Here is a 15,608-nt window from a genome sequence, read left to right on the forward strand (position 1 = left end):
AAAAAAAAGAGACAGCAGAACCAAAGCAGGTAAAAAGGCACGATAGGCGCCCCATTAAAAAATGGCGCAGCTTCAAAAGCCGTGATTAGAGGCTATAAATGGTAATTTGGGCACCACCGGGAGCACTTGATAAAATAGAGGGTGTTTGCTGCTTATAGCCAACTATTTCCATTTAAGTTTTTAACATTGCTGCATGTGGCAGCAAAAGTATCGGTGATTGGGGTTAGGAGGTGGGGGTTTTAGTGTAAGAAGTGTGGGGAGGGTCCGTAGGGGTTAAGATTGGGCACCACGAGGGGTTTAAGGTTAGGCAATCGGGGAGGTGGGGTTAAAGTTAGGCACCACTAGGTGGGATTATGTTTAGGCACCACCAAGGGGGGATTATGGTTAGGCACCACCAGGCAGGAGGTTTAGGTTAGGCAACATCAGTGGGCTCTTTGGGTTAGGCATTTGTAGTGGGAGGGTTCTGTGTGAGTTGGGTTAGGTTAGGTCATAGTAAACTATTATTATTATTATTATTATTTATTTATAAAGCGCCAACATATTCCGTGGCGCTGTACAATGTAAGAAAACAAACAAGGAATATATACAGATACAGGGATACAGACAATGATATACATCAAATATGAACACTGATACAAAATACAGAACTGCTGATTACAATTGCAAATTTAACATGATGACTAAAATGTATGAATGTCTAACAGAGTGCAAGCAATTAAATTAATAACATTCCATGACACAAAAGGATGAGAGCCCTGCCCTTGCGAGCTTACAATCTAAAGGAATGGGGTGGAAACAAGAGGTGTCTTAACAATATTTTACTATCAGAATAAAGTAGTAGAGTATCTGTAAATTTACCAATATTTTACTAGTGGAAATCTCCGGCGCCCTTTTTCTGGGCGGCTTTTTTATATGTACACTATATTTAATTTCAGAAGTACTCTATAGCAAAAATATTGTAATGTATAGGAATAGACAGGAATTAAACCATCTGCCTCTTCAAACAAAATATCACCCTCAATGCCAATTTAGTTATAAAAACTATTTATAGAAAATTGCAGGCTATAATGTATTAGTCATCGATTAGTGGCAGATCGCTCAATCTATCTGATAACTAGCAGTGAGAAGCACTAGAGACGCACCATTAGAAGCACACAGCGACATTTAAAGGTACCTTCTTTCTGATCTGTTGAAGCCAGAAAATGCCCTCACCACCTCCACAAAACAGAGACTATTGGTACCACATATCTACACTACAGAGCTGTGATGTTTGAAATGGCAACCTTGGCGCCCATGCAGTAGCCATCGATATGAATGCATTGCGCAAAAACAATGAACACCGATCTATGTACGACATAAAACTATAGAGCAAACTCTAGGACCTCATACTTCATGGCATGTGGGTGAACACAAGAGGGTGTCAAAAGCAGAGTTGCTCTGTGTTTCTGGACTCGCTTAGATATATGAAACAAAAAAGTTAGATTACACAGTCTACCTAGTAACTAGTGGCGTACCTAGGGCAATTGACACCCGGTGCTGGGTTTTAAAAAAAGGAAAGGAGGTGCCAGGTATGGGTGCCCTAGGTAATATAGTTGCCCCAGTTGAGGTAGCATAGTTTCCCCCAGTTTAGTTGCCCCAGTATAGGTAGTAAAGTTGCCCCAGCATAGGTAGCTAGTAAAGTTGCCCCAAGTATAGGTAGTATAGTTGCCCTAGTATAGGTAGTAAAGTTGCCCACAGTATAGGTAGTATAGTTGCCTCAGTATAGGTAGTATAGTTGCACCTAGTATAGATAGTATAGTTGCCCCAGTACAGATAGTATAGTTGCCCCAGTATAGGAAGCTAGTATAGTTGCCCCCAGTAGAGTTAGCATAGCTGCCCTAGTATAGGTAGCGAGTATAGTTGCCCCAGTATAGATAGTATAGTTGCCCCAGTATAGTTACCTAGTATAGTATAGGTGGCATAGTTGCTCCAGTATAAGTAGTATAGTTGTCCCCATTATGGCTAGCTTGGAATGAGGGGCAGTGGGGACAGCAGCAGGGAGGGTGGACAGACACCCCCCCCCGTCACCTGGGTCCCCTCCTTCCACACTCTCCCCCTCAAGATATCAGACCAGCGGCAGGCACAGTGGGTGGAAAATGACTCACCTGACTTCATCATTAAAGGCGTTGGAGAGCTGCGTCACATGCCACAGGTCTCCGCCTTCAGTGCTGCTCACTGTGCTTCCTGATTTGCAGAAGCACAGTGTGCGGCATTAAAGGCAGAGACCTGTGGCACGTGACAAAGCGCTCCAGTGACTGGAAAGCAGAAGTCAGCTAAGTCATTCCCCGCCCACTGTGCCCGGAGCAGTGCTTTTCAGCGCTGCTAGATTTGGGCGCAGCCGGCGCCTCCATAGACTAGAATAGGAATTACTTGTATCAGGCTCTCAGTGAGTAACATCGGCTCCGTCGAAGTTGCTTTTAAAACACAATAATTCGGCCTCCAGCAATCGCTGGAAGCCGAATTATTTCATTCCCCCACTATCCATGGTGGCCTGGAGGGGGAATAGTAATTAATATGGCCCGGACTTGTGCAAAAGCAGGATCAGCCATATACCGGCTGTATCCTGCGCCCAAGTCTACCGGCGCCGATTTCATATGTATGCACTGTGCCTGCCTGCCATTCACTGATCTGCTATCTGGAGGGGGAGAGTGCGGAAGAAGGGGACCCAGATGAGGGGGGTCTGCCCCCCTCCCCGCCATTGTCCCCACTGCCCCTTCTTCTTGCGCTGCTTCCCCTCCGGCTCATGGTGGGGCCCCCTTCTGTGGGAGGCCTTTTTGACACCCCCTGCCTCTCTATCACCTGGAGCACCACGTCCCCTTGTGCCCAATGGACAGATGCACCTGCTAGTAACTAGCACAAATGGTAGAGTTCTGTTCATGTGAGTTAATAACTAGCACGTTAGAAGCACTAGTGGCAATGCTGTGTTCATGTGAGTTAATAACTAGCATGTTAGGAGCACTAGTGGCAATCAGTGGTGCTCAAATACCCCTTTTCAAAATTCGAGTTAGGTCGAATTCGAATAGTAAATTATTCGAGATCAGTCGAATATTCGAGTCGAATAATTTTTACTATTCGATTCGACCTCGGAATTCGAGCTCACTATTCGAGTCGGTATTCGAGCTCATTATTCGAGCTGACTATTCGAAATGGCCTTAAATAGCTTCCAACACTTGTTTTGAGGGTGAATGATGCAAGAAACCTCTTTTTTTCCAAGTAACAACAGCAAGTGATTATGTGGGGATGTTCCTTTAAAAAAAAAAAGTTGAAAAGAGAAGTTGTGTCCAGAAATTTGTTCAGTACTGTATATACTTCTTCTTCTTCTTCTTTATCTTCTATATCTTCTTCTTCTTCTTCTTCTATATCTTCTTCTTCTATATCTTCTTCTTCTATATCTTCTTCTATATCTTCTTCTTCTTTTATATTGTCTTCTTCTTCTTCTTCTTCATCTTCTTCATCATCATCTTCTTCTTCTTCATCTTCTTTTTCTTCATCTTCTTCATCTTCTTCTTCATCTTCTTCTTCATCTTCTTCTTCATCTTCTTCATCTTCTTCTTCATCTTCTTCATCTTCTTCATCTTCTTCTTCTTCTTCTTCTTCATCTTCTTCATCTTCTTCATCTTCTTCTTCTTCTTCATCTTCTTCATCTTCTTCTTCATCTTCTTCTTCTTCTTCATCATCTTCTTCTTCTTCATCTTCTTCATCTTCTTCATCTTCATCTTCTTCATCTTCTTAATCTTCTTCTTCTTCATCATCTTCATCTTCTTCTTCATCTTCTTCTTCTTCATCATCTTCATCTTCTTCTTCTTCATCTTCTTCATCTTCTTCATCTTCATCTTCTTCATCTTCTTCTTCTTCTTCATCTTCTTCTTCATCATCTTCTTCTTCTTCATCTTCTTCATCTTCTTCATCTTCATCTTCTTCATCTTCTTCATCATCTTCTTCTTCATCATCTTCATCTTCTTCTTCATCTTCTTCTTCTTCTTCTTCATCTTCTTCTTCTTCATCTTCTTCATCTTCTTCTATATCGTCTTCTTCTTCACTTATTTCTCTTTTCAAATTTTTTTTTTTAAAGAAATGCAGCTATTTTTGAGCGTAACAAATAGCTGGTGGCGCACGCATGTTGGAAGCGCCATTGTATGTGCTCCCTGGCAGTGGAAACACACAGACAGCAGGAGGTAAATTCAGCAGCAGGAGGAGGAGGATGAGTGTGTGGCAGCAGGCAGTCAATGAGGCAGGCAGCGTGACATAATAGCCCTGGTACCTAGCGGTGATACCAGGGCTGTAAATAAACACAGCAGGCAGGAGGTCCCAGACAGCGGTCGTGCAGCCCACATTGTGTCCAATACACAACTGGGACAACACAGTTTTCAACCCGGGCACCTCAGAAAAATTAAACCTTTTTTTTAATGGTTTTTTGGTTTTGTTTGTAAAACAAATTACACAGATATATAGCTATTGTTTGACGTAATAGCTGGTGGCAGAGTGGCAGCAGAATGTAATTCTGTGTACCCTGGCAGTGGGAAACACAGACCGACAGCAGCAGCAGCAGGAGGAATGGAGGAGTAATGTGAGCAGCTATTGTTTGAAGTAATAGCTGGTGGCAGTGTGGCAGCAGAAGGTAATTCTGTGTACCCTGGCAGTGGGAAACACAGACAGAAAGCAGCAGCAGGAGGAATGGAGGAGTAGTGTGAGTGTGGCAGCAGGCAGGCAGCGTGACATAATAGCCCTGGTACCTAGCGGTGATACCAGGCCGTAAATGAACACAACAGGAGGTCCCAGACAGCGGTCGTGCAGCCCACATCGTGTCCAATACACAACTGGGACAACACAGTTTTCAACCCGGGCACCTCAGAAAAATTAAACCTTTTTTTTTTTTAATGGTTTTTTGGTTTTGTTTGTAAAACAAATTACACAGATATATAGCTATTGTTTGACGTAATAGCTGGTGGCAGAGTGGCAGCAGAAGGTAAATCTGTGTACCCTGGCAGTGGGAAACACAGACAGACAGCAGAAGGGCAGTACACAGCAGCCCACTGTAGGTGTAAAATGTGTGGCTGCAGGCGACGTAATAGTCAAAGTGAACCAGGCTGGCTTAGTGAGCAGGAGCCAGGAGGTGGTAAAGGGTGGTAAGGCACATTAACGATGGTTCTTAGCCAGTTCATGTCCCCCTCTCGCCGACAACAGGGGCCAGGAACTCGCCTTCCACCCACGCCTGGTTCATCTTGAGAAACGTCAGTCTGTCCACAGACTTGTGAGACAGACGTGAGCGTTTCTCGGTGACCACACCACCAGCTGCACTGAAGCAGCGCTCGGACAGCACGCTGGAAGGGGGGCAGGACAGCACTTCCAGGGCGTACTGCGCCAGCTCGCTCCAGATCTCCAGGCGCTTGACCCAATACTCCATGGGATCAACAGGGGCATCGCTGTCAAGCCCGCTGTAGGACCCCATGTAGTCAGCCACCATGCGGGTCAGGCGCTGGCTTTGACCGGTGGAGGATGCTGCTGCATGCACCTCCTCTCTAGTCACTGCTGCCGGAGACTCTACAGTCCTGTAGAGCTCGTAGCTGAGAGACAGCAGGTCTGTGGGACGCTTGCTGCTGGATGCAGGCACCTGCTGCTGCCTCTGTGCTGGCTGCTGGACAGTGGGGGTGGAAGGCTGGGGGAAGGCTTCCTCCAAGCGCTCAACAAGGGCCTGCTGCAAGCTCCTTATTTGTTGCGCTGGGTCTCCTCCTGCAGGCGGCAGGAACTGGCTCAACTTCCCCTTGAGGCGTGGGTCCAACATCATGCTGATCCAGATGTCCTCCCTCTGCTTCATCTGGATCACCCTGGGGTCTCTGCGCAGGCACGTCAGCATGTGCGCTGCCATTGGGAAGAGGCGGGCCACGTCTGCTGGCACATCGTCGGCAGTGCTGCTGTCCTCATCCTCCTCCTCTGCCTCGTCAGCCTCATCCTCTCTCCACCCCCGCACCAACATAGCTGCACTGTGCTGCTCCCCCTCATCACCAGCAAGGTCAGGGACCTCCACCAAGTCCTCCTCCCCCTCCCCCTCAGAGGTGGACTGTGCAGCTGCTTGCCGCTCCTGCTGGTCCAAGGCTGCCGCTCCCTGTTCCAGCAAAGCATCGAGGGCCCTGTTCAGCAGACAAACCAGGGGCACCCACTCGCAGACCATAGCATGGTCCCTGCTCACCATGTTAGTGGCCTGCAGAAAGGGAGCCAGCACTAAGCACACCTGCTGCATGTGCCTCCAGTCATCATCGGGGACGATGGAGGGGATGTTGCTGGTCTTGTCCCTTCTCTGAGCGGCGGAAACAGTGGCCAGGGCAAGGTACTGGTTGACAGCGTGCTTCTGTTCAACCAGACGCTCCAACATCGCCAGGGTGGAGTTCCAGCGAGTCGGAACGTCAAGGATCAGCCGATGGCGTGGCAGATCCAGCTCCTTTTGCACCTCTTCCAGGCTCGCACAGGCTGCAGCCGAGCGCCGGAAGTGACGCACAACGTTCCTTGCCGTTTCCAGCAGTTCGCCCATCCCCTGGTAGGTGCGCAAGAACTTCTGCACCACCAGGTTCAGCACGTGGGCAAGACAGGGGATGTGGGTCAGGTTTCCCCTGTCTATTGCGGCAACCAGATTGGCCCCATTGTCGGCCACCACCTCTCCGACTCTGAGGCCTCTGGGGGTCAGCCAAATCCTCTCCTGCTCCTGGAGTTTGGCCAACACATGGGTTGCCGTCAGCTTGGTCTTCCCAAGGCTGACCAAGTGCAGCAGCGCTTGGCAGTGGCGGGCCTTCACGCTGCTGCTGAGGCGGGGGGTTTGGCCAGGTGTGCCGGAGGATGGCAGAGGATCGGAGGAACCTGCTGCAGTTCCCCTGACCCTGCGGGGTGGCACCACCCACTGTGTTGCTGCTGCTGCTGTGCCTGCTGCTGCTCTCCCATCCTCACCCCCTTCCACCAAGCTGACCCAGTGGACAGTGAAGGACAGGTAGCGGCCTGTCCCGAAGCGGCTGCTCCAGGTGGTGGTGACGTGGACCCTTTCACCAACCGCGTGCTCCAGCCCTCGCTCCACATTGGCCATCACAAAGCGGTGCAGTGCAGGAATGGCCTTGCGGGAGAAAAAGTGTCTGCTGGGGAGCTGCCAGTCTGGGGCTGCGCAAGCAAGCAGCGCACGAATGTCGCTCCCCTCCTGCACGAGCGTGTACGGCAGGAGTTGGGAGCACATGGCCCGTGCCAGCAAGCCGTTCAGCTGCCGCACGCGACGGCTGCTGGGAGGCAGAGCCCTAACCACCCCCTGGAAGGACTCGCTCATAAGGCTCTGGCGTGGCCTTTTGCTGGCACGGGAATCAGCAGACACAGCGGAGGAGGCCACTGAGGACTGGCTGCCAGAACAGGCCTCAGTGTCGGCGGCAGGAGTTGCAGAGGGGGGAGGAGCAGTGCGTTTCCGCACTCCTGCTGGTGCTGCTGGAGGAGCAGGAGGGCGGGTGGCTGCTGTTGCTGCTGCTGCTGAAGGCTGTGCAGTGATGGGTGTGGTGCCACTGCCAGCACCAGATGCCTTCAGCCTCTGGAACTCCTGATGCTGGTGGAAATGTTTCGCAGCAAGGTGGTTGATGAGCGAGCTGGTGCAGAACTTTAAGGGGTCTGCACCTCTGCTCAACTTCCGCTGACAGTGGTTGCAAGTGGCGTACTTGCTGTACACTGTGGGCATGGTGAAAAAGCGCCAGATTGGTGACAGAAACATCCCCCTACGGCATGGAAGCGCTGCTGCCTGTCTCCCTGTGGTGGTTGGGGGGGGGCTTGGGGGGCTTGGGTGCGGCTGGTGGTGGTACTGGCAGATGCTGCTGCTGCTGCTAATGAGCCTGAGACACCAGCAGGCTGTGGGACCTGCCTACTGCTGCTGCCAATGCTTGCAATGATGCGCCTCCTTGCAAGGCCCACAAGAGCATCCTCCTCCTCCTCCTCCTCAGAGCTGCTGAGGACGACATCCCCTGGAGGTGGTGGCACCCAGTCTCTGTCTGTCACCGGGTCATCATCATCCTCCCCCTCCTGAAACATGTCCTGCTGGGATGAGGACCCCCCAAACTCCTCTCCTGATGCATGGATGGGCTGCTTGACTGTCGCCACAGTCTTGCTGTCCAATCCCTCATCCCCCAAAGTGCCCATCAGCATCTCCTCCTCAAAATCGCCAACAACAGCAGACAATTGACTCATGATGCCTGGGGTCAAAAGACTGCTGAATGACAGGTCGCCAACTGACGGTGAACTGGCCTCCTCCCCAGGCCCTGCTGGGCGGCTGCTGCGAACAGGGGTGGTGGTGAGGGTGGAGGCCTCGGATGCAGAGCTGATGGCGGGCTGCTCATCCTCCGTCATCAGTTGCACCACAGTGTCTGCATGCTTTTCCTCAATGGGACGTTTCCGACCCGGCTGGAGGAAAATCGGAGCAGGTGCTACACGCTGCTGCTGCTGTGTCTCTGCAGCGTGAGTTGCAGATGCTCCTGCTGGGCGGCGCCCAAGGCGTCCACGGCCAGTGGCTATGGGAGGAATGTTAGCCACTGACGCTGCTGCTGCTGCTGCGGAACTGTGCATGGTGGCGCGCCCGCGCCCGCGGCTTGCCACAATGCTGCTCCCTCTCCTCCTGATTCCCTTGCTGCCCTTCCCCTTGCCCAAACCGCGCTGGCTGCCACTTCCAGACATCTTCGATGTTTTGGGCGTATAGACAAAAGTTTTTTAAAAGGGCGGGTGAAAAGTGGGGTACTTTAATGGAGTGGGTTGGTGGGTGAGGTGACTGAGTGAGTGTCCCTAGTACAGTAAGTAAGTAGTAACAGTCAGGAAGTACAACTAGCAGTTACAATAATCAGTAGTAATCACAAGTAAATTTAGTGTGTGTACACTACAGACAGTGAGTGCACGCACGCGCAAACACGCGCAGGAGCTAGCCTATGAACAGTGACTGAGTGAGTGTCCCTAGTACAGTAAGTAAGTAAGTAGTAACAGTCAGTAAGTACAACTAACTAATTACAATAAGCAATCAGTTATCAGAAGGAAATAGAGTGTGTGTAGTGTGTGTACACAGACAGTGAGTGCACACACGCAGGAGCTAGTAGCCTATGAACAGTGACTGAGTGTCCTAGACTCCTAGTACAGTAAGAGTAAGTAGTAACAGTAAGTACAACTAACTAATTACAATAAGCAATCAGTTATCAGAAGGAAATAGAGTGTGTGTAGTGTGTGTACACAGACAGTGAGTGCACACACGTAGGAGCTAGTAGCCTATGAACAGTGACTGAGTGTCCTAGACTCCTAGTACAGTAAGAGTAAGTAGTAACAGTAAGTACAACTAACTAATTACAATAAGCAATCAGTTATCAGAAGGAAATAGAGTGTGTGTAGTGTGTGTACACAGACAGTGAGTGCACACACGCAGGAGCTAGTAGCCTATGAACAGTGACTGAGTGTCCTAGACTCCTAGTACAGTAAGTAGTAACAGTAAGTACAACTAACTAATTACAATAATCAATCAGTTATCAGAAGGAAATAGAGTGTGTGTAGTGTGTGTACACAGACAGTGAGTGCACACACGCAGGAGCTAGTAGCCTATGAACAGTGACTGAGTGTCCTAGACTCCTAGTACAGTAAGTAGTAACAGTAAGTACAACTAACTAATTACAATAATCAATCAGTTATCAGAAGGAAATAGAGTGTGTGTAGTGTGTACACAGACAGTGAGTGCACACACGCAGGAGCTAGTAGCCTATGAACAGTGACTGAGTGTCCTAGACTCCTAGTACAGTAAGTAGTAACAGTGAGTACAACTAACTAATTACAATATTCAATTACAATAATCAATCAGTTATCAGAAGGAAATAGAGTGTGTGTAGTGTAGTGTGTACACAGAAAGTGAGTGCACACACGCAGGAGCAGCTAGTAGCCTATGAACAGTGACAGTGAGTGTCCTAGTACAGTTACAGTATATAACTACAATACTAATACAATCAGTAGTAAAGGACAGCAGAAATACTGGTATAGAATAGAGAGAAATAAACAGAGGACAGGAGGACAGCTGCCCACACAGGCAAGGCCCTGAGGCCTAAAGCTGTAAGCCTGCAGCAGCTGGCCTGTCTCTATGTAACACAAAAGCTACTAACTAAAATACAATGTCTAACTAACTAACAACAATATAGGTGTGTATAGGAGGTGTATGTGAGCAAAAACGCTAGGTAAATGACCACAATAAAGCTCTTGCTAAGCCAAAGCACAAAGGAGCAACTCTCTCTCTATGCAAGTCTCAAGCAAGGACGGAGAAACGTAACATGGCGGCCGCTATTTATAGGGTAGGGGCTGGCCAGGGTCCCCCTCTGTGATTGGCTGCCGTCAGAGGGCCTGGGAGCCCTCTGATTGGCTCTAAGGACATCAATCTGGGCTATGACGCTATTCGAGCTCGGTACCGAGCTCGAATAGCGCCGTTTGCTCGAATAGCTCGAATAGTGAATGGGCTATTCGAGTGTACGCGAATAGCCCATTCGAATAGCTACAGCTATTCGGAGCTCGAATACCGAGCTCGAATAGCTGGAAAAGAGCTCGAATATTCGAGCTACTCGAATATTCGAGCTCTGCTGAGCACCACTGGTGGCAATGCTGTGTTTATCTGAGTTAATAACTAGCATGTTAGGATCACTAGTGGCAATGCTGGGTTCATGTGAGTCAATAACTAGCATGTTAGGAGCACTGGTGGCAGGGCTGGGTTTGAGTGAGATCTCTTTTACACTGCAAAGCACAGCAAAACACAGCAGTGTAAAAGGACCCTTAGAAATGAGGCCCTTTTAAATGTTGCTTTGTGCTTAAAGTACCTCTAGTGCTTCTAGATATGTGACATTAAAGGAATCGTCAGGCAAAAAAAAAAAGTTTCAGTTACCCGGGGCTTCTCCCAGCCCCATGCAGCCATCCTGTGCCCTCGTAGTCTGCTGCTCCAGTCCCCGCCGCCAGATAGTTTATTTTTTGCCGACCTCCGGGTCGGTGGGCTGCATTGTGAACATTTTTACGCATTCCCGCTGGTGCAGGAACATTAACACATACATTTTTAGTGTTAGCGGTGCAAAGCGAAAAAATTTTAGCGTTGCAATGCTAACGCTAAAAAATTTTCGCGTTGCACCACTAACGCTAAAAAATGTATGTGTTAATGTTCCTGCACCAGCGGGAATGCGTAAAAATTGTCACAATGCAGCCCACCGACCCAGAGGTCGGCAAAAAATAAACTATCTGGCGGCGGGGACTGGAGCAGCAGACTACGAGGGCACAGGATGGCTGCATAGGGCTGGTAGAAGCCCCAGGTAAGTGAAACTTTTTTTTTTTGCCTGACGATTCCTTTAAGCTGGTCACAGACAGTTGCTGAAATAAACCTGTACATTCGAAATAACATTTGGCTTAATTGTAACGACCAAACTTATTATACTATCCTCTCACTCACTGTTTGAGCAAGATTGTTGTGACTCAGGGTCAGTGAAACCTGCGTCCCTCAGGCCTGGATTACACGGATTTTTTCCAAGCATTTAAAGGGAAACTGAAGTGAAAATAAACGTGTCATATAATGATTTGTATATGCAGTACAGCTAAGAAATAGAACATTAGTAGCAAAGATATGAGTGTCATATTTTTTCCAGTACAGTAAGAGTTAAGAAACTCCAGTTGTTGTCTATGCAAAAGAGCTTCTCTGAGCTCTCCGACCGAACTTGGGTGGGCTACAATGCTGTTTCTGAAGCAATTATCTCAGCCTGTCTCTCACTGTTTCTTGTTTATTTAAGGTTTTGCTGCCAGGAAGTTCAAAGGGTTATTACATCTGCTCTGTTTCATCATTTAAAAGTGTAATTTGTAAACTACAAATATTAGAGAATTATGCAATGTTATATATTAAAAAGCTATATAACTGAAAATAAAAACATGTTTGCTACTATTGTTCTATTTTCCTTATGGTAGCCACTAATAATCCAATCTTTTTCATCCAATCTTACCATTTTTATGTAATATAAGAGACTGTCTAAATTATGAGTTCAATACATTCTTTCAATCTACCCTTAAGGTGGCCACACACGATACAATAAAATGATCCGATTTTACGTTAATTCGATAAAAACGATCGGATCTCCCGGAAAAATCGAAAGCTTTTTTTTCATTCGACTGAAAAATCCGATCGGATTTCCCGTTTTCTTCGATTTTAATCGATCCGGAATGCCAGATATTTTTCTTCAATCTTTCTAAAGATTGTATGGTGTGTGTTGGATTGTCAATTTTATTAATATACATACCCTAGCAATTTTGTCAGAGTTTCCAATCATTTTTATCATAATTGGGGAAAAATTGAACATACGTGTGTGGTACATTGGTCATATTTTTGAAATGTTACAATCAGTCAGAAAAATTGATTGCAATTCTTAAATTGAACAGATATTTAAAAAAAATTTATGGTGTGTGGCCACCTTTAAACTGCATAGATTTGGTAAAATTGGATGAAAAATATTAGATCATTAGTGGTCACCATTATGTGTGTGGAGTGAGAGTTTAGCCTCAGTGGTAATTGTGTCCACTCCTTCCTTCTTCACTAAACTACTCTTTCTGCCCAACTGCCACCACCTCTAGTCATGTGATATTTGGTTAGTTAAATTGTCTTGAATAGTTGAATAGACTTTGTTATTGCTGAAACGTTTCTGTTAGTTGAAAGTAATCCCGTTTTATGCTACATAATACTGAAATATTGGTGATCCAAGCTAGCATATCACTTGTGACCATGGTGGTCTGGCATCATACGTATTTATTTTGTTGCTATATAGTGTACTTCAAAACAATGAATTATGATTTATTGCATTTGTTGCATTTGTAATATACTTCAAGTAAATAAATCAGTGAAAGGGAAAAAAAATTGTATATTTGATGCTCACGCCTTCCACGACCTCAAATTAACAGTATCAAATAACTTGATCACCCAGGAGTTTAACCAAGAACCTGTGGAGCCAGAGCCTTCTGTCATGCTGCCCCTACCCTTTGGAATAAATTGCCACAGGCAATTAAGACAGCTCCAACCCTGGAGGAGTTTAAAACTTAAGAGCCTCCTTTTTAGTCTGGCATTTATGATGACATAATTGATCCCCCTGCAACACATCATAAACCACAACTATATACTAAACTGAGAAAAGCTTATGCCCTTTGGGTCCTATGAGAGAAAAAATACTTAAAACATTTTTTGGTTGGTGTTGTTGAGATATAAACGCTGATCATCTATATCTGTTTATAGAGATGTTAAAGTAGTTTGTTGAGATATTTGTGATGTGACCATACATAAGGCCTTACGTTAATTCTGCTCATTTTTTGTCTCCACAGCCAATGTCTGCGACAATGAGTTGCTACGCTGTCAAAATGGTGGGGCTTGCCACAATAACATGAGGTGCCTATGTCCTTCTGGCTACACAGGCATATTATGTGAGAAACAAAAATGTGAGGACAATGGGAGCTGCTCTTCTAAATCTGGACAAGAATCTATCTCCCATAACCTTTATCTGATCACCATGATTGTTGTAGCTCGGCTCTGCACTTTCTAAACATGAATTATGTACTTTCAAGTTGCAATGGAGGATGGCGTGACTCTGAAAGACAGGGAAACTAAATGTAAAGGCATCAATAAATTCTATAAAAAAATAGAGAGGGCCTGACTGGACTAAGCCATATGAACCAATCTGTGAATGAGAGATCCATGACTGTTATGATTCTGGCTCACAAGATGGCCACCTCAAAGAGGACTTCTGCCATGGTAAGAGCCTACAGTAGATTAAAGGCCTTAGCAACCAGAAAATAAAGCTGCTGCCTTGGTAATTCCAGGTGTATGCATCTATGGCCTCATGGAACACCCTATCCGGACAGCTGCATGAAGGAGGACTGCTACCATGGCAGGATTACTTGCATTATTAAATTGCCCTTGACTTGCCCCAAATGAGAAGGACTACAAGTGCTCGTTTGCCACTTCCACACGGCTATTGTACCTCTCGACCCAGTGTGTGGACCAACCAAATAGCATCATTCTTTGCTGCCAGTGCATTGTGGGTAAAGGAAAGCGACCATATTGGTCCCCTGATGCCCTTACACCTGTGCTTTTGTGAACGTCGCTCCGTATACCCTTGTTGGTTGAAAGATTTTATTTGTCCAATGTTAGTGGCGCACATATCTCCCTTTCTTGGCCCCATCCCTTTTAAGAGAATATTTCAAGGCTTGTATATCAAAGGTACGCCATGTCGCTGATGAAATAAAAAAAAGAGGCGTATGATACCCAATATGAGAAAAGGCAAGAGATTAAGCAAAAATAAAATGTATTTATCCTTTTGTATTCAAATGAAGTTATTTTTCTTGAAATAATGTAAAATGTAGATTTTTTGTATTATTGCAAATCCGTGTTTAACAGACAATCTATTAAGTGAAATTCATCAAAATATCAGAAAATATTTTTTGATTCTTATTATTTTTTTCTTTATAAATTATATATCATTTTGATTTTATTGCTTTCTTCATTTAAACCCTTTCACGGCTAGAGGGGCTTGACGTTCCCTGGGTCCCCTAAAGCCGTAAATGGGTGGATTACTCAGAAAATCTTCCATAGGGAGCGTGTGATGGTGTTATGGAAAGCCACAAGTTTACATATACAAAACGTGTAATAATGTTCCACCAAAGGAAATTCTAAATGTTTTCTTGTTGTTTTAAAACACTGGAAGATTTCAAAGGAATAAAACATAACTGAAAATGATTTAAGAAAACTGGAATGCAGTTCATTTACTTTGCAAGCTTAAAGCCATTGGAAATGTGTAAAATAGTTGAATATCGTAGACAAGGATAATGTTGTTCACAGAATGATACAGTGAGAAAACATCTATAGGTAACTTATTAGCATGGAAAAACAACAAAAAAATATTAAAAAAAATTGGGAAATAAAAGATGTTTTATTATAATGATGTGATAGACATGAACATGATAGACATGTTATAAGCTTCACCAAGGACAGAATTATACTAAGCCAAGTATTTTGCGGTTTCCCTGCCATGTGCAGCAGTGCCCCTCCAATTCCATGTGCCACGCCTCTTCCACGTGTATCATGATGTGTATGCAGCCCCTCTCTTTCATGAACAGCCACCTCGAGCATCAGTTTCCCTTTTTCATGTGTTGCTCCCCATTTTCAGCCTCCTCCTTCATATATAGCAACCCCTTTTTTCATATCCAGGGGCCCCCTTCGGCTGCAGCCAATCAAGGCCCTGGCCTTTGTGGCCTTCCCAAAAATCTGGCCCTGAGCTAAATGTGGGTCAGTTGCTACTATTCTTTGATTTGAAAGCTGACAAACAACTCTGTAACTTTGTATGGGGAATCTCCCAAAATGATGCTGGCTGCTTAATTAGCTTCTAACTAAACTGGTATGGAGTACGTGTATTGGTTGTAGTAGGATTTTTAGAGTGTAAGAAAACATGAATGGATTAATATGCTGCAACAGCATTGAAACTACATATAATATGAACATGTAAAACATGCAACTCCAGTTAAATTGCAAATAAGAACTC

The 15,608-nt window shown here is 45.9% G+C and overlaps 1 protein-coding gene across 11 annotated transcripts in view; it reads left to right on the plus strand.

Annotated features, from left to right (window-relative positions):
* NTNG1 (netrin G1) overlaps positions 1-14,793 on the plus strand; it is a 448,295-nt gene extending 433,502 nt beyond the window's left edge. For all 11 annotated transcript variants that reach the window (XM_068240032.1, XM_068240038.1, XM_068240039.1 and 8 more), the window contains one exon: positions 13,396-14,793. In XM_068240032.1, coding sequence (XP_068096133.1) covers positions 13,396-13,613 — 218 coding nt within the window. In that variant the 3' untranslated portion in view covers positions 13,614-14,793. The remainder of the gene's footprint in view (positions 1-13,395) is intronic.
* Positions 14,794-15,608: the final 815 nt, after the last annotated feature.

This window comes from Hyperolius riggenbachi, chromosome 6, assembly GCF_040937935.1.
Source record: "Hyperolius riggenbachi isolate aHypRig1 chromosome 6, aHypRig1.pri, whole genome shotgun sequence".
In the NCBI taxonomy this organism is placed as follows: Eukaryota; Metazoa; Chordata; class Amphibia; order Anura; family Hyperoliidae; genus Hyperolius; species Hyperolius riggenbachi.